Consider the following 26,763-nt stretch of genomic DNA (forward strand, 5'->3'; position numbering starts at 1 on the left):
TTAGTAGAAAGGCAGACAACTGAGAAATTAAGAACAATCAAAACAGATAGAGAAGGTGAGTTTTTCTCAAATGAATTTGATAATTTCTGTGGAAGTCTAGGTATTAGACATGAATTAACTGCACCATATTCCCCTCAGCAGAATGGAGTGGCTGAGAGGAAAAACATGGTGTTAATAGAGGAGGCTAGATGTATGCTGAAATTTACTAAATTGCCAAAGGATTTCTGGGCAGAGGTAGTGTTGACAGCAGTATACATTTCCAATATTTCTCCAACTAAAACTATGTTTAATCAAACTGAGAGTTGGTTTGGGATGAAACCAAAAGTACATCATTTGAAGATTTTTAGGTGTGTTGCTTATCCACATGTGCAGAATTTACAGAAGTTGGATGATAGAGCTATTAAAGGGATTTTCATTGGATATGCATATGCAGCTAAGGCCTACAGAATTTATATTCCAAGCACAAAGAAGGTAGTTATTAGTAAAGATGTGACTTTTTGTGGAAAATGAGACTTGGAATTGGTCTAATAATGAAATTGGTGTGAAGAAAATTGTGTTAGATGGGTTGTTGAAGCATTTTGGAGCTGTTACAATTAATGAAGAAATACAGCAGCAAGAAAGTCCAAGTACCATTGTTGCAGGAAATTCTGGCAATGGCAGTACCTCATCGATCTCCAGTATCTCAGCAATTGGAGAGTAGTAGAACAATTGTTGATGAATCTCCAGTACAGAAAGTTGGGTCCTTGAAAAAAAATTATGAAAGCTGTTCATTTGTACTTACTATGTCGGATCATGTATCGTTTGAAGAAGTCAAAGCATTCTGAGGAGTGGCAAGAAGCTATGAAAAGTGAGATGAATTCAATCCAGAAGAATGGAACATGGAGGTTGTGTGAATTACCATCTGACAGGAAGGTAATTGGAATTAAGTGAATGTATAAAACAAAATACAAACCCACAGGAGAAGTAGATAAATTCAAATCAATGTTAGTAACTAAGGGTTATGCACAGGAGTATGGAGTAGATTATGAAGAGGTGTTTGCACCAGTGGCAAGGATGGATACAGTGAGAATGCTATTAGCTCTAGTTGCAGTTAAAGGGTGGCCAGTATTTCATTTAGATGTTAAATCAGCTTTTTTTTTAAATGGAGACATTGAGGAGGAGGTCTATGTAGCTCAACCACATGGTTTTGAAATTTCTGGGAAAGAACAAATGGTGTATAGGTTTCTTAAAGTTCTGTGTGGCTTGAAACAAGCCCTAAGGGCTTGGTATGGTAGACTGGATGTATGACTTGAGTCACAGGGGTTCAAAAGAAGTGAAATTGAGCATATGTTGATGACCTAATATATTTAGGGTCATCACTTAGTTCAATCAAAGAATTCTATCAAGCTTATGAAGGGTGAATTTGAAATGAATGATCTTGGCCTCATGTCTTATTTTTTAGGGCTTGAAATTAAGCAAGATTTATCTAGGATTCTATCACTCAGAAGAGGTATGAGGCAGATTTGTTAAAAACTCATAATATGAAAAATTGTAAGGCGATATTTGTGCCTTTAACCCAATGTGCAAAGCTGCATTTATTTGAACAGTCAGAGGCCATTGATGCAACACATTATAGAAGGGCAATTGGAAAGTTATTGTATTTAACACACACAAGGCCTGATATTATGTTTGTTGTCAATATCATGTCAAGGTTTATTTGTCATCCTAATAAAATTCATTTGGGAGCAATGAAGCATGTACTCAGGTATATTTCTAGGACACCTAAGTTTGGTATTATGTATGAAAAAGGCCTGAGTTGTAATTTGCAAGGCTTTAGTGATAGTGATTGGGGTGGCAACTTACTTGATAGGAAAAGTACTACATGGGTTGTGTTTAATCTTGGCTTAGGAGCAATCTATTGGTCTTCAAAAAAACAGGATGTGGTTGCTCTATATACAGTAGAGGCTAAATACTATGCTTTGGGAGCTGCTTGTTGTCAGGCAATTTGGGTGAAGCAAATTTTGCAGGACTGTGGTGTGATGATTAAAAAGTCAGTTGCTATTAATTGTGATACCAAAGCATGTATAGCTATTGACAGGAATCCTGTGTTACATAACAAGACCAAAAATATAGCTATCAAGTATCATTTTATCAGGGCATTAGTTCAGAATCAAGAAATTCAACTGTGGTTTTTGCAAATATGAAGAACAACTGGCTGATATTTTCACTGAATGTCTTGATGCTCAACAATTTAACAATTTGCGAAATCAACTTGGTGTCTGCAGGCTTCAATCAAGGGAGAGTGTGTTAGCAGATGATTGAAGCAATGATTGTGGTGCTGCAGGAAGAGATCAGTATCTGAAGTAGAAGTTAACATGTCTATAGATTTGTATGAGTTCTGGGTTTTTGTATTCAGTTATGTGTTTTGTTTAGAGTGTGTATTGTATTTATAATAGTTATGAGCAAGAGGGAAAAACTGAGAAAAGTTGAAGTTAAAACGAACGGCTCTGATTTAATCATCATGTGTTGGTGTCTTTAGTTCGAAGCATAACAATGTGAAGTTGTGGATGATGACATGTTTTATCAAGTGTGTGGCAGGTGTTTTCCACTAAATCTCAGTGGATAAGAGATAAGCTTGCTGTAATTTGAGAAAGTAGTTCTAATAAAGTGATGAATGTTTTGAGTGTTTTTCTCTGTGTTTTTCCTTTGATTTTGTTACTGATCTTCTTCATTGAATCTATGAGCATTCATAACATGGACCTCTCTCACAATTCAAGAGCATGCAAACACATGCAAGACTCTTCATTCCCCACAAGTTCTCTCTTGGTTATCACCAACTTCAACCTCACTCCTTCCACTTTCAACCCTATCTCATCCTCACAAGCTGTGTATGCATGCATGCATGCATGAGCGCTAGCGCGCGCACGCGCACACACACAAGCTTCACTAGCATATATATATATATATATATATATATATATATATATACCATGAATATACCATGCATATATAGACCCACACAAGAGCCACAAATAACTATTTCTCTCTCCCTTATCCAATCCTAGCTAGTTCAGACTCAAGGCAGGAGAAACCATGATAAATTTAACAAGATAAAAATCCTACCTTCACAAAGCTTAATGCCGAGTAGAGTGAAAAATAATCTGTGACCAAATTAACAATCCAAGGATATAATCAAATTAATTAAGGATAAAATAATTTTAAAATAAACTTAACTTAAACCATAACCTTTAACCATATTGTCACTGATCGAAAACCCTCATCAGTCATCATCACTTCATTAGCCCACCACGTGCCAACATTTCCATTTTCTTTTTTTTTTTTCCTCATCAACTTCCGTTTCAGTCTCTTCTTGAAAGAATTATTACAAAAAGTTCCCTGAAAATTCACAAACAGTCCCTAATTTTCCATGAATCTCTGCTCATATATAAGTCCTTGGAGAAGCAATTAAATCAACCACTCACTCATGAAAATCATTACCAAGAAGGTCCTTTAAAAATATTTAAAATAAAAGTATTTAAAAAATCCAGGATGTGACACTTCATAATAAAAATTATTTTACTCAAGTAAAACATACATGATATGTTTGCTTATATTGCCTTAACTTTATACTTATGTGGGCCTCAAAGTTTGTACCAGTTTGGTACCGTCATTCACGCCATGACAAAAGGATAGACAAGAGACCAAAAGACACATCGATCAGAGCCATGATAGCTGAGCTCAGACAATAGTCCCTCAAAAAACTTGAAATTGGCCAAATCTTTAAAGTTTACAGCGCCTTCCTAGGAGATCTACCCATTTTTTCACACAAGAAAACAATGGTCTTTCCTACCTATTGATATGGCTGATGTGATTTGAGAGGGGGATGGATGGTTAAATACTTGATGTGGGGAGGGATTTGGAAACAATTTTGTTCTTTTCTGAGGGACCTAATGAGTAAATATATATTATTGTTTGTCCCGTATTAGATACTCAGGGATTCTATCTGCTTCGTTCTTTGGTCTTTTGTAGTGGGACTTAATAAGGACAATTAACACTCTTTGGTTCTTACCTAAACTTGGTAGGCACCTTCTTTTGGATCACTCCTCTGATTCTCTTGTTATCAGGTCCCTTTTCATGTATATATATATATTTTCGGAGGATCATGTTTAGTCAGTCACATTAATTGGAAAGTATATGTAAAGTTCTTACTTCTAGTATTTGATTGAAATTAAGTACACACCTTTCATCTATTGGTTGAAATTATGCTTTAAGTATGTGTGGTTTCAATTTATACTTTTATGGAATTGCATTTAATTAGAAGCAAGTAGAAGCTAGATAAAGTTGGATTGAACAAACCAAAATGCCTAGAAGTCAGTGCATCAGACATGATAGTTTGTGTTTGATATATTGTATGATTGCACCTCATGGACAAGTGTAATTATAACTGCTGAGTTCTCACGTGGATTGGTGCTATCATCTGCAACTGGGGTAATGAAGCCAAACCTGCAGTTTCTGATGTGATTTTGAATCTGATTCATATTATTCTTGATTCCTGGTTGGCTTTGCTACTCCGCTTATCATGCATAATAAATATTCAGATTTTTTTTTTCATCAATAATAGTTCCAAATTTTATTTTATTTTTCTAATCAACTTAAACTTTGAGGTTGAAGAATATTTGTAGAATTTGAGTGGCTGCTGATCAGGTTCATTCAGTCACATCAATTGCCAGCCACAAGAGACCAAATGGGAGGGAAATTAAGACAAGAAAGTGTAGGCCATGAGAAGTTTAACTGCCGTACAAAAACTGGCAAGCTTGCCTTCTCAAGGCACAGGGAACCGCAAGAGAGTCCATGGAGCTTGTCCTATGAAATTAAAGAATATATATATATAATTAAACTCAAACCAACCATATATATATATATATATTGGATAAAATTAATTAATGGTCAAGCTAGAAAAAAAATTTGTATATAATTAGTTCAACTGTTCAAGAACTAAAATTAACATATTTATATTTATGGACCAAAAACAAACAATAACAACCCGAATTGTATTAATAGTTTTAACCCAAAAGAACATATTATTTTTGGGAAAGGCAAAAGAATATATGTGTCCCCCCAAATCCTTTTACTAGTAGAGCATGCTTCCTAATTCTCACGTGAACACTTGACGTCTTATGCATGTTAATGGACTATATATATAAATATATACTGGCTCTGGGTTTGTGGGGACATCTATTACTATGTCCCTCCTTTTTGTCTTCATCCTATTCCATTGTAGTCCTGCTCTATGCTACCAGACGGACCTCTTTCTGTGTGTGTATGTGTGGGAGTGCATGGATGTCTTTTACCTTGTACATATGTGTGCATCTAATTAAGCATTGTTATATTTATTTTTATATGTGAATATATATATATATATCTTTTAAGTTATTTATTTTGGGACAACCTTGTCGGACATACATGACAGTTGCTTTATTTCACATCAATCACAATAATAATCATTTTCTAGAACACTAGTCAAAGGTGGACGTGGCCTAGGAGTATAGGTTAAGGGTCTAGTCTGAAGTCTGAACAAGAGTGTTTTTACTTACGTTTTTTTTAAAAAAAGGTTTGGTAGTTATAGATTTGGTAGTTAAGTACTGTAACATGTCATTCAAACAGTATAAAGAGTGAGTTTTATGAAACATTGTTATCCAATCATTTGGTTTAAGGTCGCTTGCATTCAAGCTAGAAAGTAGTACTGAGAGTTTGGATTATTCCTCCCACTCTAGTCCTGAAAGACATTAAGTCAAATGTAGAATTGGACAAAAGTCATCAAAGCACATTTTGTAGGCTCTTTAGTTAGTACAAGTCATAAATGCACCTGCAAAACAAAAATCCAATAAGTGAGACAACTGCTTGGTGGACAAAAAACCACAGAATGGGACCCCAGAACAACTTGGTAGAAGAACTAAAAGCAAAAAACTAAAAAGTAATTTTTATATATATATACATTAAACTTATAAGAAATTAAAGGAAGTGTTAATTATATTAATTAATCAGGGTTTGAGAATATTAGAAGGACAAGGCTAGGTCTCTCATCAACATGTGTACTTTTAAACAATTAAAAAGCAAAAAAAAAAAAACTGCATCTGATTTCTGATTGGCAAAATCAAGGCTTTTTAGTATGTGAAAACATAGCTGCAGATATGGCATTGATTACAAAGAAGAAAAGTTATTATTGTTTCTGTGCATGACCAACCATATATCACTTTTGATTCAGAGACTAGTAATGGATTATTTTTTCACTTTACAAACTCAAATCTCTACAGAGTACAAAGATTGATGTACATCAAGAGATTATAACTTTATAAGGAACCCAACTTTTGTTTGTGAAGTTAATTTGGTTCCTGGATATATATTCATGAATTAACTTATTGCTTTGTTTTACTTTGATTTTTTTTTGCAAAAACAAGCACACATACACACAAAGAATGGTGTGTCCAAGGAAAAGCTAGCTAAAACTAACTACTTAAGGATCATACAGACAGCCCAGATTGATATGCAAGGAGGAAAAATTGAAGAAATCTGAGAGGGAGTGTGGTGGGAATTAGGGCACATATGAAGCCAATTCCTGCCAGTGAACCTGATTGGTTGAACTGAGATGTAGGACCCACCCCAATAACATGCTCTTTGTGGTGGGTCCCCACCACAAGATCTGTCCCCATCCATACCTCAGTTAAAAATAAAAACACAGCTCCTACTGCTCAAATGCAGCCATGGAACCCATTCTCATTCTTTTTCTTTGCCTTTTTAAGATAAAAAAAGGCCATGGAGGCTCTTCATAAACTAGGCACTCATCTCTTGAACTCCATAAATCCAATGCATACAGTGTAATAACATGGTTAACAGCTGCAAACCATTAAATTTGTTTTGTTGTTGTTGTTGTTAATTGCAGGTATATATGAACATTTACTAGATCTTGGGAAGCTGAATTTGGTGAAAAGATTGGACTTTAGCCTGGTTTTATGTTATGGGGGATTTGGATGGTGGAGAAGATTGAGATTTTTGTTGAAACTAGTCCAACAGAGAGGTGCTGCCAGAGGCCATACACATCAATCCAGACAAAGGTGATTGTGATCTTTTTTTATACATATATAAAATAAATAAATAAATGTAAACCTTGTTCTTCTTTTTTATATGTTTCTTTTCTTTCTAGGTTCTTGGAAGTATGCAAATTTGTGGGGGAGAGATGGTTAAAGTTTGCAGGACCATTACACATCAATTCTAAGTGAGATGAAAGGGAACTTAAAGCAAAGCCTTATTGTTATATTGTAGCCATTGGAGTTTGGAAACATATGCAATTAATAAAAGAGAAAGAGGACAGGATTGGAATTTTATTTATTTTGGATGACCCAAGAATAGTCATGGTCAGAAGAATTATATATCTTCAAATGACCACTCACACTTCTTCTGTCAAATCTTGGTAATTTTAATCATTGGGAATATGCATTGATTAAAATACTGTGAGTGTACATATATATATATATATATATGTGTGTGTGTGTGTGTGTGTGTGTGTGTATTTTTATGTATACTCTCTTGTGAGTGGCTGAAGAAAGACATGGCTTAAAATTGACCTCACATCCTAGCTGAAAATTTAATCTGTTTGAAGTCCTTGGAAACACCCAACTGTGCATGTCTGTATTATATATATATAGTTGAAAGATTGATTATTGGAGAGAGTGTGTACATTTTATTATAATAATAATAATTATTATTATTATTATTATTATTAGCATTTAATGAAGGCTGTTTTTAGGTCATTATTTTTGTTAGAGATTATATCGTTATGTTATATATTATAATATAGTATACTATTAATTTATATAGTTTATTTTTTAGAAAATATGCTTGCCTCTACTTTTTGCAATCCAAATGTTTGGAAAGGGATAATCTATTTATTTTGAGATAAATATACATATTTAATACAATTGAGTAGAGATAATTTTATTATACTTTCATTCAATTCCCATCCCTTTCAATCTGTATGCAAACATTGATAGTTTTATTTGGATTCTTATCATGAAAAATGTAGATGAATATGTTGAGTAAGATGGAGATATAGTCCACTTATTACAGCGATAAACATCTAAATACATTAATAAAAAAACTATAAATATAATACTTAATGAGTGAATAAAAACTTTTTATACACGTTCTAACCTAGTCTCTTATCCCGTTGTGTTGCTTGGATCTTCCTTAAAAAACATGTGGATGAAAATAGGAAAGAAAGAACCGGACAAACTACTTTATTTTGATAGTAAATATCTAAATATTCTCGTAAAAATAAATATAAATCCAATACTATCAACTTAGGATAATTTTATTATTATTTTAATTTATTTTTTATTCACTAGATTTACAATCAACTCTAAATACTTTTATGACCCCTAAATTTGTTTGAATTCAGGCATAAAAAATACCGTTAAAAAAATAAAAGTAGAATGAATTAAGATAAAATTTTCTCTACTAAAGTATATTAAGTTTAATATTAAATTATAATCAAATAAATATAAGGTAGAATGTGAATGAAAGTACCATCTCAAGCTCAAGTTAAGGTTTGGTGGCTTGTTCACAGCTATAAAAAACAAAATTATATTAGATACTATATATATATATATCGGAATTATATTGGACGTGGATAAAAATAGAATAAATAGATATAAAATTTCCCATAGCTAATTGAACTATATTATTATACTTATTTTATAATTTTATCCCAATATCATGTCCCTTGCCCTCCCTCTGGGACATTATTTGAATCCTTATCCCAATCTCTTGGGATTAGTAACAACTTATCCACATCCTAAGCCCTCGTCATGCATCATACCATTTCCTTGAAACTCACATTTCTATCTTCATCTACTCTAATTAATACAAGAGTTCTTATCACACACACACACAAAGAGACAGAGTCACAATAGAAAAGATAAGAGAGATTGCATGCATGGCATGGTTAATCAAAAATCTCAAGAATAAGTTAAAACATTCATTATATTAAATTCCATATGGGACCTCCTATTCCTATTTCTCAAACTCCTCTTAAAAACTTAATCCATAATCCATCAAATGTATCCATGCAACAAAAAGTCCTTTCCCTTAAAACTTGTACCATTTTGTCCTCTACTTCCTCTTCCTCCTATACATACTCCCCCATCCACCATCCCCTATCACATACAACTCACTCCCATTCTTCTTCTTCTTCTTCTTCTTCTTCTTCTTCTTCTCATGGACTCAAGCTCCATCCTCCTTTCCCCTCAAGAACTCATCTTCTTTGACACATCAATCCTCCAAACCCAATCCAAAATCCAGAAAGAATTCATATGGCCCCAAACTGAGCGTCCATACTCTTTACAAGATCTCCAAGCTCCATTAATAGACCTCCAAGGCTTCTTCTCAGGCCATCATGACTCCACCTACACTGCCTCTAAGCTCATCGACACCGCGTGCCGGTCTCATGGCTTTTTCCAAGTCATCAATCACGGCGTCGATCTTTCTCTTTCTCATCAAGCTCTCAACTTCTTGGATGACTTCTTCTCCCTCCCTCTCAGTCTCAAGCTCCATGCAAGCCGTAAACCAGGTACTATGTGGGGTTATGCCGGCGCTCACGCCGACCGCTTCTCCTCCAAGCTCCCTTGGAAAGAGACCTTGTCCTTTCCTTACCATAACTCTACCATCTCCAATTCCAATCCTGTTGTCTTAGATTACTTCACTTCCAATTTCGGCAATGATTTCAAGCAATTTGGGTATAACAAATAAATCATTATCTTGCATGTATCATTTGGTATCAGAGCTATTATTTTTTTCTTTTTTTAAAATATATAAATACACACATACAGGTTGGTGTACCAAAAATATTGTGAAGAGATGGAGAAGCTAGCACTTGCAATAATGGAGCTTTTGGCCATAAGTTTAGGGGTGGAGAGGATGTATTTCAGAGATTTTTTTAAAAACAGTGACTCAATAATGAGATGCAACTATTATCCACCATGTCAAGAGCCGGAGCTGGTTTTCGGTACCGGCCCTCACTGTGACCCAACTTCCCTTACCATTCTCCAACAAGACCATGTCGGCGGCCTCCAAGTCTTCGCTAACGATCAATGGAAAGCTGTGCCTCCTGTGCCTGATGCTCTCGTCATCAACATAGGAGACACCTTCATGGTATATATATATATATATACATATATAAATATAAATAGATAAATTTTGCTTGATTTCATAATATTTATAATTATCCTGTTTATAAGAAGAAGAGGGAGTGGTGATAAAAATAGAGTGATTTATTTTGTTTGGTTGAGGATTCGTTTGTCTGCATGCATGGTTGTGAGATCTTAAGGAAGGGTCCCATGCATCTCTTGGTCGTGTCTTTAGTTGTGTGTTTATTATAGGGTGGTCTATATTGATTTCTATTCATTTCAGTCCTTTTATTTTGCAAGAATTTATCAGTAGTGGTCCTAGACTCCTAGTAGTGGTGGCTTGCTTATTATATATGATTTTATTTATTATATATAGGCCTTGTCTAATGGGAAGTACAAGAGTTGTTTACATAGAGCAGTGGTGAACCGACACCGGGCTCGGAAGTCACTGGCTTACTTTCTTTGTCCTCAAGAAGATAAGGTGGTCCGGGCACCTCCAGTGATCGTCGAAGGGCCAAGGAAATACCCGGACTTCAGTTGGGCAGAGCTTAGAGAGTTCACTCAGAAACACTATAGAGCTGATATGAATACTCTTCAGAGCTTCTCTCAGTGGTTGCTCTCATCATCATCAGCATCAATAGAACTCAGTTAATGATGTTTTTTGTTACTGTTTTATTGTTCAAGTCTTTTGATCATTAGCTAGCATGCTAGTGTTCTTTTGTCTTTTCAGTTTATCTTTGTGTTGTTCTTTTTTGGTTTATATTATTTTATATTATTTTATTTTTTTGTAGCTTGTAATATACTTGAGTTTTAAGAGAATGGTTTATAAATCAATGCATGAAAGAGTATTGTTTGAAATGATGATAGATGATGATGATGATGATGATGAGGTGTTTTAAGAGAATGGTATTTAAGAATATGTGTGATGAGAAACACTAACATTAACAAATGATAATTAGCAATAATATATGCATGAAATGAGAGAGTTTACACTTGTTATTCCCATTTAAATCTCCATTTAATTTCTTAATATATATAATAATTATCAAAAGAATAAAGAGAATTTTCCCCTTAAATAAAAAATCCCACATAATCTTGGACTTTTGAGTTTTTTTCTCTTCTTTGAGTCTCATATTTGGAATTTTAAAATAGAATTCATGATAAGCACAAGTAAATGCTTAATTAATTTTTAATAGTTAATTTAAGTTAAAATAGGGATCATAAGATTATAATTTTAGTATAATAATTTATTTTAAATTTGAGTAGGATTAGTCAATTTGAATTTTAGTCGAATCTGATGATTTATGTGAATAAGGTACGATAAGATGTACTAACTTGGTGTGTCTAACGTGGATGTGTGGTGATGGATTCACCAATTCATCAAAATATGGGAATTAGGTTAATCTAAGTATTTCTTTTTTTAAAGTTATCAGTTGCCTCTTTATCAATCTACCTTTTTTTCATTCTGATATATGGTATCAGAGCTTGTAACGACGAAGTTGTCACATAGTCAATTTTCTAATACAGTAATATATATTAAAAAGAAAAGGGGTTTAATTAGTTTTGCTTTTGAGACCATATTTGATCAAAAACCTTAAACAATTTGATAATAGAGTTGTTATATGCATAAAATATAAAAAAAGAAATTGCTAAGAAAAATATTAAAAATGTTAATTATTGCAAAGTGGGATAACGGAATATCTAATTTGCATTTTTTATTAAATTAAATGAGAAATTTTGAATTTAATCATGAAACTGATTTAATTTACAAATGTTGTGATTTGAGAGTAATTCTAAATTAATACTTTTTATAGGGTTAGTCTTCACTTTTGTGAAGTCACATTTATTCTTTCACACTGCCCTTTGTTATTGAATTAAATTTCTTTATTAATATTTAATATATTATTTATATTATTCTATTGAGATTAAAAAAAGAAAAGAAAATTAAACTGTTATTTGGATTTACAAAATGAAAGCCAAATTTTATTGGATTCTCAATATAACTCAAGTTCCCAAGTTCCCAAGTTCCCAACCCAAATGATGTTCTTACATTCTTGAATTAGAAAAAATAAAATAAAAATAAAAATAAAATAAAATAAAAAAAGAGCTTTTGCAAATTATATATATATATATATGTGTGTGTGTGTGTGTGTGTGTGTGTGTGATATTGTGGCTTAAAGATTAACCTCAAAAACAAAATATAAGATTATTGTTAGATAACATTGTTATCTTATAAACATGAAATGAGTGACATTTAAAATAAGAGTTCGACCAAACCATAATTTACATGGTTTAAATGTTGTCTCTTATCTTTAACCTTATATCTCATAGAGTTTCTATCTTGGGATTAAATTTGATATTGATATAAATGAAAGTGGTATTTTTTATTTTTTTATGTTTTCATATGATTAGGGGCTGCTAATTAAGGAAAAAGATAATTTTTGAGATAGTTTTATGGGTATTTTTTTATTTACACCATCACTCAGAAATATCTATATAATTATTTTAAATGTTTCTTTTAACCATGGGAATTACAGATGAAAGACAACATTCGTTGTTGGGATCTACACAAAATTAAAGGGTATACATGTAAATATGGATCAATTTAGAAAAAACTCATGTCATTGACTTGGAATTACATGTTTCATTCCTTGTTGATAAGCCCTACAGACCAAACAAATGAAATCCCTGATAACACAAAACCAAAAAGCCAAACCAATAATTTGTAAATTTCTTTATAAGAAATCTTTCTGATAACAAAACTGAAATTGTGAATCATTTAAGTATGAATAGATTTCAAACCAACATTTCATCATTTGGCCAAGGAATTACCAAAGGAAAAAAAAAAGTTTGAAGATCAAGCAAAATCCAGCACAAACAAGAATTCACAAATTTCACCATGAATAAGATCATTTTTCTTGAATTGCACATATCTTGGATGGTACTGCTCAAATGCGACATTATCCCAGAAAAGAAGCCAAAAAGGACACCATGGATGTGAATATCATCTTCTCAATCAGGCCTCTCTTCAGTGGGACTCTGTTCTCTGGCTGTAGGAAACAAGACATTGGCTGCTCATGACCATTCGTTGTTTGTGTTATTTGAGTTCTTTCCTTCAAAATGCAAGCATGTGTTATTTGAGAAGCAATAATGGAAAACATAGGAAACCCAGCAGGCTAAGAATCCAAGGAGAAATTGTTATGGTGTTCTATTCATTGACGTCACAACATTGTCTCATAGTTCCAGCAACAGCTAATGACATGTTCGATAATCATGTGAGGAGCAAAAGAATATATTTCAAGAACAATGATCATAAACCTTAAACACGAATTCACATTTCTATGTTCTAAGATTATGCCTGAATTTTATCATCTTGACTAGCTTCAAATTGATAAAACCTAACTTATCATTGATGATAAGCTATTGGTACAATGTCATTTGTGATCCATATGTAAATGCAGACAACAAGATGTGCAGCATGATAAGGAAGCATTGCACATATTAAGAGATTAAATAAGATCAGAGACTTAGCATAAACATTAAAGGAAAAGCAATCAAGAACCATTCTCACCTTGAGGCTCGGCATCTCTGTCGTTCACTGATCTTTGTTCAGTATTTGGAGGATTCAAGTCAGAGGAGCAGTACACATGAAAACTGGGCTTCCAGTCTCACAATGCTCAATCTGGCGATATTAATCACTGATCATTAACAAGGAAATGGGTGTTCCTCTTCCTTGTGAAATCACACCACACAGTGTTAGGGAAATTTCATTTAAAACCATAATAATATACACAAACATCTGCCTTTCCTAGATATTGATTCAAGGAAGAACAACCACATACAGTTCTCTCCAGTTCTAGATCAGTCCTTACAAACAGCAAAACTCTCTGGATAAAGTCGAGCAGCTTCTGAATAGGCATGGCATCCTAACTATTTATCTTTCTTCCCTGCTGCCAAGCTCTCTTCTGAGCTCAACTTCTCAGCAGCCCTCAACAGCATGTCCACGGACTTATTTGCTCCAATGGCTTTCCAGACATCACTATTGGCATGCTGCTGTAGGATCCTCCGCTCATATCTTCTCATACCTTGCCTTGCTCTCACCACATGGCAGGCCACACAGTACCACTTGCCGCTTGGGATGGCAGTGCAAGGAGGCCTCATGCAGTAAGTGTGATACGCTTCATCACAACCATCACACATGACAATCATATCATCATCTTTATCAGAAAGGCAAACCCTGCAGAGGCAGGATGGACAGTACCAGCAACGCGAACTTTGCTTGTGGATGGTTACCCGATTACTCTTCAGGCAGCTGATGTGATAGTACTTGTAAGGGCAGAGTGGGTTTCCGCAAACAAGAAATCTTCTGTCATCATCCTCATAGGTTCCACACAGTTTGCACAGGCTTGAGATGGCAGCCATTGGAACCTGTCGTTGCTCAGCAGGCTCCAACCTAGAAATTGAACTCTCTCTGGATTCATCAAATTCTGTGGTTTCTCTACCATTATCAATAAGATCTTCTGGTGATCCAGGAAACTTCAAGTCTTTTACATACTTCACATTCTCCATGCAGGTTATCTCCTCCAGTCCTGGTTTGGGTTCGTTCACATGTGAAACACCTGTTAGTTGAACAGGAAGCACAATGCCAACTTCGAATGGGGCACCGCATCAGTAGCAAGTTCACCGTGAATGAAATGGCTTATTGGTTCACAACCATCAGAGGTCATGCATTGCTTGCCATCTGCTTCATCGCCACAATGTTCACTAGTGCTAGCCCTGACCACAGAGGAGTTCTTTGTTTGATCTGGTTTGGCAGAATGATACAATTCACAAGGAAATTCTGATGCAATGCAATGGGAATCAATGGTGTTATTTTGCTGTGCAACTTGTTTGGATACCTGATAGAAGTATGTTAACAAAAATCAAAACAAGTCAGTATACATCAATCTTACACTGAAATGAATGTGGCATCTTGATTTGAATGTGAGATGATAAAGAATCTTAGACAGCAGAACATTACTTGCCTCAAATTTCTGCTCAGCATTCTCACAAGCCAGGTCTTCTCCAACCTGAGTTCATTTCAAATGAGAACAGAGAACAAAAACCAGGAAGTGAGACTTCTCTAACTATTAGCAAGTGGAGTAGTAATGAACCTAAACATCAAAGATAATTCATATCTAATGTGAAGAACTACTTAGATTATCAACACTCCTAAATTTAAAAATTGAAAGACACTTTATACGGACATCAAATAGAGGTCATTGATGTGCACCTGTTTCTTGTACAATGTCCGTGAAATGCCTGAAAGACAACTTGCAAGAGAAACCATGTTGTCACCAATTTTTTGCAATTTTCTCCACACCTATCAGAGCAGGCATACTTATCAAGTAAGTTTACAATGATCTTTATATGTGAAATATATTGCATACAGGAGAGGAAGGATACAAAAATCTTTAATGTTGAACCATAGTGATTATAGCAGAACTCATAAGGCAGCTAGTGCATATGCAGGCTTCTAGCAAGTTGCTCTTAACAAGGGCAAGCATAAAATGTGGTCAATCTACAGAAACTCCCTGCAAATGATAACTTACATAGGTATTGTATGGAAACATGAAACCTAAAGGTTGAAGTGGCAGATAGTACAATTTTAATGACTACAAAGAATACCAGTTGAATATCTTGATCAAAAAACTCGGGAAACTGTTCATAATAGCCACTTCCCATTCGTGAGTTGATCATGCTCAGATCAAATACGCCATTTAACTTGACATCATGGAAATTCCCTTGAAGCAAATCACATAAGAGAGCAAATTTCTCTGAAAGTAAAATCTCTCGGAACACATTGGCGCACTTCAGAGTTCGGTTATGTGTGTGCAGATAATGGGTGGAAGTTTCTGACACTTGCGACAAAACATCTCCAGATTTCTCAAGCCTTTGACATTGACCTTGTGCCGCAAAACAGCCTTCAGATTCATCCTAGTAATGACGGATACAGATTTGCTTATGTTATACCACATCATCTTCAAATTTTAGACATACTTAAGAAGAAAAATGTCAAAGGGAATCTTGGAATACCTTCTGTTGTGTTGTGTCATCTGTGACGCCATTCATTTTAAAGTTTCGATTAGAAGGGAAAGAAGTTGATGCAAGTGCATCTCGAATGCAACTCCAAATGACACCACCACCACTCCCATCCTGATAGTGGAGCATGGTTTCCAAAATATTTCTCCAATGTCGATTTACTTTAGAACTCCCACGTTTATTGTGCATCCCAGCAGGTAAAACTGTCTCATGAGGTGAATCCATGCTATGCTGCACAATAATTCAATAAATAATCTAGGTTTTCTTAAAGCAAAGGAACATGCAAGGGAAAGCAAAATCAGACATCATTCACCTTTGTTAGATAAATAGGATATACTTATGAAGCTACAGGTACTCAAACTATCAAGGCAGAAATAATTTTCCAACGCAATGTGCAGAGAGAACAAAGGAGAGAGAGGACCCTTACAGTCTGACTTGATAATGATTGGCAGATAAACTAAGATAGGCACAAAGACAATAGAATTACAGGCAAATGCTCAGATATCTTTTAAGGTTTTCCATCAAGATAATAGGAAAAGAAATACCTTATGGATACCAGCCTCCAATTTTATATTTTCAGGGACAGACCTTTGAGCGGCTCCACAAGACAGTTGAGGGTCACTCCTTGCCTGCACATCCATTTCAGATGGGCCTGGATTCTCATCACCCGAGTCTTCAGATAGAGAAAAACCAGAACTGTTTCTATTAGCACCATTCCGTCTAAATCGTGTCTGCCTTTTCAGCATTCCCTTATCCAGTAGATGTGCCTTCATTGCCTTTGCAATATTCTCTGGCACCTTCATGCACTTGATGGTGTCACCAGCACCGGCAATGTGCTTCTTAAGCCTAGATACACCACCACTATTTCTACTCACGCCACACCACTTACACTGCCAATGGAACCTATTTCCACCAATCATCACTCCGTGCTCCCATCCAATGTCTTTGCTTTTCCTTTTGCGCTTCAGCATGCATAAAACCTGAAATTGACAAACACAATATGATCTCATAGTGCATTCTAAAATTGATGACACGGCCTAGGACTAAAGTTGGAACCGCATACAATATGGTTACATGCATACATAAAAAATAAATAAATAAACTCTCTTTAAAAAAAAAATTATGACCAAGAGGATTCATTCTACATTTTTTTTTTATGTAATTGAAGCTAAGCTGTAGATCAGAAGTTCTCAGACTCCACAAGCTACATAATGCATTACCATTCAATAGTTACTACACTTCAATTCCGTATACTAAATTTAGTTAAGTCAGAGACTTAGCTGAACATCAATCTTCAGTGCAGCATCCTAGTAACACACAATGGAAAGAAAAGGGAAATGAAAACCAAGCATTGCATTCAACTACGACATTCACAATGATACATCAAGTTCAAGCAATCAAATTTATATTCCCTCATTTCCTACATCACTATATCCCACCAGTGCTCAATCTATCAATTTCTGGACCAAATAGAAACACATAGATCAACAAATGCAGCAAAGTTTCAGTTTTCAGCACAATGCCAACGAAATAGAGAGAAATTCACCTTTTCCTCAGCCAAACCACTAGCATTGTCACCCAGACTCAGCGCCGTCGGCCTGGAACGCTTCCTCTTGTAAGTAATCAATCCCTCTCGAGAAGAAACCTGAGAATGCTCTCCGCCATTGAGCTTCACCCCCTCAAAACTCTCCATCTTGAACTTCACCTTCAACCACAACACCAGCAATCGAAACCCATCAGGAATCAGTAGACAAACATCAAAGGGTCGAGAGAATGAGATGAGAAGCACATCAATGGAGGGCAATGGCGATGGATTTGAAGAGAGAGAGAGAGAGAGAGCAGGGATAAAAACCCTAGCTTTCGAGTTTCGTGCACATCTTCAGGAGAATGCGTTTCACTAGGACAAGTGTTTCCCTTCATCGTTAGAACTCGATTCCCGGGTCACATGATCAGTTTGGAATCCCCAAATAATTAACGCTTGGTCCATTTTCAAACTATGGTCTTAATTAGGGTAATTTTTTGTATAGTGTATCTAATTATGGTCTATTTATATTTTTGGGGTCAAAATTTTAATTTATATCAAAATAATTATTTAATTCCAATTTTATTTCACCAAAGAATAACATCGATAAATTTTATTTTTTATGATGTAATGTCAGAAATTTTTTATAGCAAATGAGATATAATTATCAGTAAGTTATGTACATTATAACAAAGAATTTCAGGTATATACATCATCAAAAATAGACTAGAATCTTTCATATGATCATTCGGTGAAACAAAATTGAAGTTTTGAGTAAACATTTTCATTCAAATTGAAAATTTGGACCCCCAAAGTAAAAATGGGCCATAGTTTAGTGCCCTAACAAAAAATTTACCCCATTTGGTATTAAAAGAAATTAGAAAATAATAATAAAATAAACAAAACAAATAAATTTACTGTGTTTTCTATTTGAATCACTCACCATACCCCTTTCAAAAATTGAAATCACGTATGTACATATATATATATATATATATATATATACTTTTATTTATTTATTTATTTATAGGGGGTAAATTATTGAAATAGTCACCCAACTATTCAATCACTCAAGTCACTAAATTATTAAAAATTTCAATTTGATATCTTAACTTTAGATTCTCATTAAATTGGGTCATCCAGACTAACTCTATTAACTGCGTGTTGTTGTGACATGCTACATCATGCTCTCTTACCACATTAGCATGCCATGCAGACAAAAAACCAAATTAAGTGAAGGATGAAATAAAAAATTGTCTCGTACTTTTTTGTCATGAAAAACCAATTATATAAGTTTACTATATCTAAAGGCAAAATGGTTTTTATTGACACGGCATGCTAATGTGCCAAGGAGGCATGACATGGTGTGGCATGTTAGAACGCCGTTAACGGAGTTAGCGCAAGTGATCCTATTGAACGCGAATCTAAAATTAGAGTACCAATTAAAATTTTTATAATTCAGTGGCTTAAATAAAAATAACCAAATAGTTTGGTGACATTTTAAATAATTTATCCATTTATATATACATGTCAACCACCTCATGAGTGTCTTGTTGAGGGGACAAGTAACAAAGTGTGTTGAGGTAGTAATTCCCCGTGTACACTTGCTATCACATAGTTTATCTACATTTCAAAAATATAAATATAACTGTACATTAATCTTAATTAACAGTATACATATCTCTCTCATGCTGCCATTTGACACCTTCTAATTAGTTCATTTTTTATTTTTTATTTAGTTGAGTGGGTCCCACACCCTATCATCCCCTCTCAATGCACATATATATATATATATATATATATATATATATATATATATAACATTTATTTTATACTTTATCTTTTTGTTTTTTGATTTTGTTTTAATTGCTTTTTTATTATTTTTCATACGTATATATATACATAAACATGATTTTGTATATTTTAATATTCTGTTTTTTACTTTTTTTTAGATATATTGTGTTTTTATTTTAATTTTGTTTTCATTGTTTTTTCATTTATATATATGATTATTATTATTATTATTTATATTTGTTTTTATTTAATTAATCTAAAAAAATAATATTAGTGTTTCTGTTTGTTAAGTGATTTTTTTAAAAAAATATTTATATTATTAGATGAAGTCCGTAGCACAAGCACAGGCATCCATACTAGTATATATTAAGGTTATCCCCCACTAATTTTTTTATTTTTTTTAATTTTTGTCTATTTTAATTTTATTTTCATTTTTTCCTATTATTGTTTATATATATGCATGATTTTTTTTTGTATTTTAATTGTAAAAGAATAAAATAAATAAATAGATGTATTGTTTTTTATGTTAATTTTTTATTGTTTTTCATATATCTATATATGGTTTTTTGTTTTTATAATTTGTATATTACATTATTTATTACTATTTGATTAAATTTATATGATAATATTAGTGTTTAGTTAGTTTTCATATTTTTTAAGTGATTTTAACTTTTTTACAATTCGCATCATTAAGATGAAACTCATAGCATAAACACTGATATATAAGCTGGTATATATAATATTAATCTTATTGATTTTATTTTTTTAAAATTTGTTTAGTTTTGATTGGCTTTTTTTAATGGTTCCAGACCAACTCCTTCTCTTTCAATACAAATAATAGTTTTTTCTTTTTTTTTATAAACATTGCTTTTAAACAGTAAAATATATAGATTTATTGTTTAAATGTCTCTCTATATGTATTTGGTATATATATATATATAATTTTATTTTGTTTATATTTATTTGATTTGATTTTATTCTCTCTCTCTCTCTCTCTCTCTCTATATATATATATATGGTGTTTGTTTGTTTGTTTTTTTTTATTTTCTCTCAATACGGTACAATATATTATATGTTTATTAATGATAATATTATTATTTGCTTTTATTTTTTTCTTAATTTTGATTTAATTTTTTTTATTGTTTGGCATACATATATATCTAGACATAAGCATGATTTTGTATATTTTAATTTTCTTTTTTTAGATATATTGCATTTTATTTTAAATTTGTTTTCATTGTTTTTCATCTATATATATGATGATTATTATTATTATTATTGGTATTTGTTTTATTTAATTTATCTAATAATATTGGTGTTTGGTTTTTATTTTTTACGGGCATCTATACTAGTATATATATATATATATAATGTTATTTTTAAAAATTAGATTTACCAAAAAAATGACGCCATTTGCCACTTAAAAACTAAATAATTACAGAGATACCATAATAAAAATAATATTTGCTTATATATTTTAATAAAACTGTTTATTTGTTTATGGACTTTATAGTAAAAAATTAATTTGTAAAATTTATAAAAATATATATTACCTTTTATTTTTCTTATTTTCTATGTTTTTTAAATGATCAAAGAGAAGATGATAAAGAATAGTTTAGTTCTTCTGTACAAATTTTTAATTAATTTTTTATCTTTATAAGGGTATGTAAAGAAATATTATTTTTATAGAATATGTATATATATAAAAGTAATTTTCTATTTTCAAAAGTGCATCAATTTATAAGTACTCCCTCTGTTCCTTTTTATCAGTCGTAGTTAACTGAATTTCATCTATTAAAAAATTTAGTTATTTAATAAAATTTTATAAAAAATTAGTTATATTTTTAAAATTGCCTCTAATTTATATTTTCACATTTCTCTCTAATATTTAATAATAGGAAGAGAATTGAATAGAGTGTCAAAAGTATTTTTTGAAAAAAAATAATAAATGTTTTCTTATGTTAGAAAATGACAAATAAAAAAGAACATATATTTGTAACAGATAAAAAGAACGGAGGGGTATCTATTTTCATTTATATTATTATTTATTTGAATAATAAATAAATATTTTAAAATATAAGTTTATATAATTATTATATTTATAAGCCTACCAATAATAGTGAAAAGAGAGAGCTTTTGAGATATGTAATTCAGATGAGAAAAAAATATTTTTAATTTTAATAATTTAATGAAATAATTTTTTTATTAACAACTACAAGTGTATGAACATATATATATATATATATATATATGAGAGAGAGAGAGAGCAGGGGCAGAACCAAAACTAAAATTAAGGGGGTGCTGAATTTAATTTTTTTTTTATTTTAAATAATTCTATCAATTCAAACTTGAGATTATAATAATTAATATTTTAAAAATATAAAATATATATCCATCTAACAATTTTAGTTTATGTGTAAAATTGTTATCATATCTATATAATTAGGGATTAACTAAACTAGTTAAGCACTAAATTAACAAATAATGTAGTTAAAAAATAACTTTAAACAAATTTATATATAAGTCAATTATTAAATACAATAATTATTCAACAAATAATCTAATGAATAATTAAAATTTTCATAATCACAAATATATAACATTTTCACAATAATTTTCATAATGAAACAAATATTTAACAAATATCTCACAATCATTCAACAAATCTAAATATTTTTACACAACAAATTATCACACAAACATTTAAAAAATTAAATTAGATATAAAACAAACAGGAAAATAATGATAAATCCCTATAATGAAAATAAAACATAATCTTGGAGATAATTGATCAAAGAGAAAACTCACCAATCCATGAGATTTGCAATGTTTTTTTGTTTTAGAAATTTTGCTAGCAATTGCATTTTTTAGTTTTTTATTTTTATTTTTATATTAATATCCTAAATATTGATAATTTTGTATTGATATGTTCAATAAAAAAATCTATATATATATATATATATATATATATATATATATATATATATATATATATATATATATATATATAATTTAAAAATAAAAAAATATTTGATGATTTATGTTTGGCTAGCCATATTATTCATTATCACTCAACATCAAATTTATTTAATATAGTAATTTTATTATTTTATTGAATTTATTTTAAATAATATGAGGTAGAATTTTTAAAATTATAGAGCAGCATTTTCCATATGAATTTATAATTATGATTAATATTTTAATTATGTGGAAATTGCCAAAAAAACCCTTTAAGTTTGTAAAAATTGCTAAAAACACCCCGTTAGTTTTGAAATCCCACAAATCCCTCCTTTTTAAACTCTATGTTTTTCAAATCCCCAAACCCACTGAGCGGATGTGAGCGAAAGTGAGTTTCAAATTTTTGGACTAAATGCCCTCGACGGGGAGTCGTAATGCGACCATCCTCGGCGTTGAGAGGAAGTGCGGTTTTCCGTGAGGGTAACTTCGAGAGGCAATTTATTGAGCTGTTTAATTCTTTTCTCGACTCACGTCTTCGCCTTTTTCCATTCCGTCGTCTCAGAAGTCGTCTCTCACGTGCAAGCCTCCGAATGTCCGAGATGACTTTTCCCTTTCCACCGAGTATCTCGAGGAGAAGTCCCTCAGCAGAACTAGTTGGCATTTCATCGATTTGAAATCTAAGGTATTGAGTATGGTTTTATGTTAACTGATCACATTACAAAGAAAAGATTTTTCGGTTTTTGTTTTGTGCTCTCGTTTTTGTTGGAAGATATTGAAGTCTGCGGGATTTCTCGGTGAGGGGTTTTGTTAGTCTGCAGGGAGATTTCTACTCTGGGTTTTGTTTTGTTTTGCGTTTTCAGTACTGTATACACTATCGAATTAGTTTTTCGATTGTTATGATTTCGTGTAATATTTATAATGTCCACATTTTCCGCTTTGCTGATATGGTTTGCTGCTTTTACAAACGAGGGTTGACGTTTAAAGAAAATGAGATGTTCTGCAGTTTAACATTTATGTCCACTGTTTAAGTATTCTCGTCTCTGTTTAACAACATGGGTCTCTGCTTAACATTTTATATCTCTGTTTAATAAGCGAGAGTTTACCGCTTTAAAACCTTATATTTCCGGCTTAAACTTTTTGTCACATCTGCATGTTAGATGTGTTGTTATTATCGCTTGAGCTTGTGATTATAGCGGTCAACCTAGTTAATGGCGATGCTATTTGACTGATCGATAGTGGAGACTTTTATTGAATTGAAAAATAACGCGACCTCGACATGCGAGATTATTCGATTTGCGGACATCGTCATAGCCTGGTCGAAACGCTATATACCAAGAGAGAGCCCTTCTTGATTCTCTTTTGCAAAGTGACGATGGTCACATTCAATAAATTCGGGATCGGGGAAAGCCTCGTTGAGTTTCGCGACCCCGAGATGCTGGCCCTCGTGGCTGCGTCTGCTGCTGGCCGGGCGACGGTGATGGTCTTCGTAAGAAGAAAACCGGCAGTCAGAGGGCGGTATCATCAAAGACCTCACGAGAGCGCAGAGACTCGTCAAGAGCATTGCAGGCTGCTCGGCTGCAGGAGAAGAAAGATAATTTCGTCAAACTCGATGCGTATACCTCGTGGGGACAGATCCTCTTCCCAAATACATCATGCTTTCGTTCGACTCGGATCGTTGATTACGTCGATGATCTACCGACCCATGGGGCGATACGCACGTGAAGCTAGCGACGCACAAGTGGCTTATGGAGGATATTCCATAGCAGCTGCCTGAGTCGCAAGATAGATCACGCAGGGAAGGGTAGACCAACAAGTGGTACATTAAGGGTCTGCTAGGTCGGCATTAACGTCTCGGTTTTGAGATTTTGCCAGAGCGGGGAAGAAAGTTCATTTCGTCGCAGATCCCAAGGATCGTGCTATCGATTGAAAGTACTACGCGAAGCGGCCGGTAGAAAAAGCGAGCTTGTCATCGCTCGATGGAAAAGAGGGTAATAAATCACTGACAGATGTTTAACATAAGTCTTTAACGTTTAAACATTTTATTTAGCGCTTTAACTTTAGTATTTACCGCTTTAACTCTTATTCATACTTGGTTTAAATATTTTTGTTCTCCGCTTAATTATATTCTATAACGCTTAAATATATAAACACCTCTGTTTAAATATAGTTTTTATAGTTTAAAACGAATGATTTCAATGAAAATTGTTTGGTTTACATATGTTAGTTTCGACATGTGGTTCTACGAATCTTCGAAGAAGAAATATTTGTCGAGGGCCAACCGAGCGGATGGATGCCATCAGCTCCCGAACCACTCTGCCGAAGGCGGGGATGAGAGGGCGACCTCATCGTGATAGTTAAACAGCGTAACGCAATCAGGCACCGACGTAATGTTCTTAAATGGTAACATGAAAGTCTCAAGTGATAAATATCAACCCTCGCCTTAAAGGATGTTTCGATCTCCTCCCTCTAGAGAATCCTCCCAATCACGAAATACGTGAAAAATTTTTCTTACCCAAGTCGAAATGCTCGCTAATTGCTTGCCCGTCGTCCATGCAAGAATCCTCATTCGTGCAATTATGAGACATTTCGACTTGGGCAAGTGAAAAGATAGTTTAACTTGTCATGCGTGATCTGCGGCTAAACGATTCTCAAGATAAGGAAGAAGCGTTCACGAAACATCCTTTCGAGATAGAGATGGTCATGTCCGTGGGAAGAGGAGGACGAGGAGGAGGAGGAGGACGATGAGGATGACGAGTGTAGGTCATGTCCATGGGGTAGGGTTCTTCCTGCTATTTATGGTGTGAATTCCGTCAATACGGCTGACTCTTCATATCCGAGGAAAAAGTTAAAGCGACGAAACGTTGATAGCATCGATGAGAACGAACGAGTGTTCTGGGAAAATTATGTTACCGTCATAAATTTTAATGCTCGTCATTAATTCTTATCGACGGGATACCATAACCTCTAGCCACCGCCACGTGCCACTCCGGCCAAAGAATTCGGATCAAAGCGAAAAAGATCACCGCTTTTACGCAGATTTTTTGAGAATTTACATCGCTAATATGAATAGTTATACATGTAAAGATAATGTTAAGCGGAGATGGGAAAGTATTACAGCTGATATGACAATTATTAAACATATTAATGAAAATATTTAAACGTTAAACCAAAGCGTAGCCCTTCAAAAGGTCGAATATGATGTGATTTGTGGCTTTCCTTTCCCACCATTTTTCGTGGGCCAAAAATGGGATTTCCCAATATAGCACCCATTTGAGCGTAGCAGAGGTAAAGAGGAAGTTAAACACTAACCGAAGGGTTGTCCGGGGTGTCTAGTAGGAGGGTTTTGGAAGTTTTGAAAAATTACTAGTGTGAAACGGTAATTTTTCGCTTTAATTATATATATATATACATATAATGGGAGTAAAGGGGTGCTCGAGATGCCTCCTTCAATCCGCCAATGAGAGAGAGAGAAGAAATTATGAGGGTATAGCCTAATATTGATTTAACGTATATATGTAGCAGAAAACTTATAAACAATAGTTGGTGAAAAAAAATAAAAATAAAGTAGAAAATAATAAAATTATTTTTTTTCTTACTTCTTGGATAAATAATAATTACCGATATGCAAAAAAGTACAGATAAAGACTGAAATTTATTATTTTGAATTTATATTTTTATAAAATATTCGAAGATCAACCCTTTGACTTAATTTCGTGGGGACCTTATAAGAATATATACATACATTATATAAAGTTGGTCCCCAAGAGCCTTGGCATGCCATTTGGAACAATATGATTGGGTTTGGCTTCCTTGGTAAAATTCAATGCTTTTTGGATTGGGTTTGGTAATAATAATAATACATAATATATATATATATATATATATATATATATACATTTCAAAAACAAAAAAACGTATGATTTTTTTGTTTTTCATTCTTTATATATATATATATATATATATAAACCAAACCCAATGTTTTTAAAAAATATATATATATATATATATATATATATATATATATACATTTCAAAAAAACAAAAACGTATTTTTTATATATATATATATATATATATAAAACTTTGGGGTTGGTTTTTTGGGTAAAATTCAATGCTTTTTGAATTGGGTTTGGTTTATTTAATCATCGGGATCTAAAATGATTTCTTATTATGTGTGTGTGTGTGTGTATTTATTACATTAATCATTGCAATCCAAAATTTTATGTCTTGCTAGCTTTTGGCAGGATTG

General features: G+C 33.0%; 2 protein-coding genes across 2 annotated transcripts; one reads left to right on the top strand and one right to left on the bottom strand.

The window, feature by feature from the left end:
- Positions 1-9,148: 9,148 nt before the first annotated feature.
- On the top strand, positions 9,149-10,932 carry LOC120258334 (gibberellin 20 oxidase 2-like). Its single transcript, XM_039265710.1, has 3 exons — positions 9,149-9,770; positions 9,864-10,185; positions 10,537-10,932. The coding sequence occupies exons 1-3, from the start codon at positions 9,253-9,255 to the stop codon at positions 10,810-10,812; spliced, it is 1,116 nt and encodes a 371-aa protein (XP_039121644.1). The 5' UTR covers positions 9,149-9,252; the 3' UTR covers positions 10,813-10,932.
- Positions 10,933-12,861: 1,929 nt separating this feature from the next.
- LOC120258996 (PHD finger protein EHD3-like) lies at positions 12,862-18,134 on the bottom strand. The gene is given in 9 exon segments (XM_039266509.1): positions 12,862-13,273; positions 13,732-14,786; positions 14,789-15,058; positions 15,185-15,229; positions 15,433-15,522; positions 15,828-16,136; positions 16,236-16,472; positions 16,787-17,221; positions 17,788-18,134. Coding segments are annotated over 8 exon segments (2,229 nt in total). The 5' UTR covers positions 17,935-18,134; the 3' UTR covers positions 12,862-13,273; positions 13,732-14,090.
- Between the last annotated feature and the right edge of the window lie 8,629 nt (positions 18,135-26,763).

This window comes from Dioscorea cayenensis, chromosome 4 (genome assembly GCF_009730915.1).
Source record: "Dioscorea cayenensis subsp. rotundata cultivar TDr96_F1 chromosome 4, TDr96_F1_v2_PseudoChromosome.rev07_lg8_w22 25.fasta, whole genome shotgun sequence".
NCBI classification, from domain to species: Eukaryota; Viridiplantae; Streptophyta; class Magnoliopsida; order Dioscoreales; family Dioscoreaceae; genus Dioscorea; species Dioscorea cayenensis.

Bases quoted from the DNA above. Each gene is read 5' to 3' on its own strand.
- LOC120258334 (XM_039265710.1), top strand. From the start codon at position 9,253: ATGGACTCAAGCTCCATCCTCCTTTCCCCTCAAGAACTCATCTTCTTT. The intron at 9,771-9,863 runs GTATAACAAATA...ACACACATACAG, and splicing joins AATGATTTCAAGCAATTTGG to GTTGGTGTACCAAAAATATT. The intron at 10,186-10,536 runs GTATATATATAT...TATTATATATAG, and splicing joins ACATAGGAGACACCTTCATG to GCCTTGTCTAATGGGAAGTA.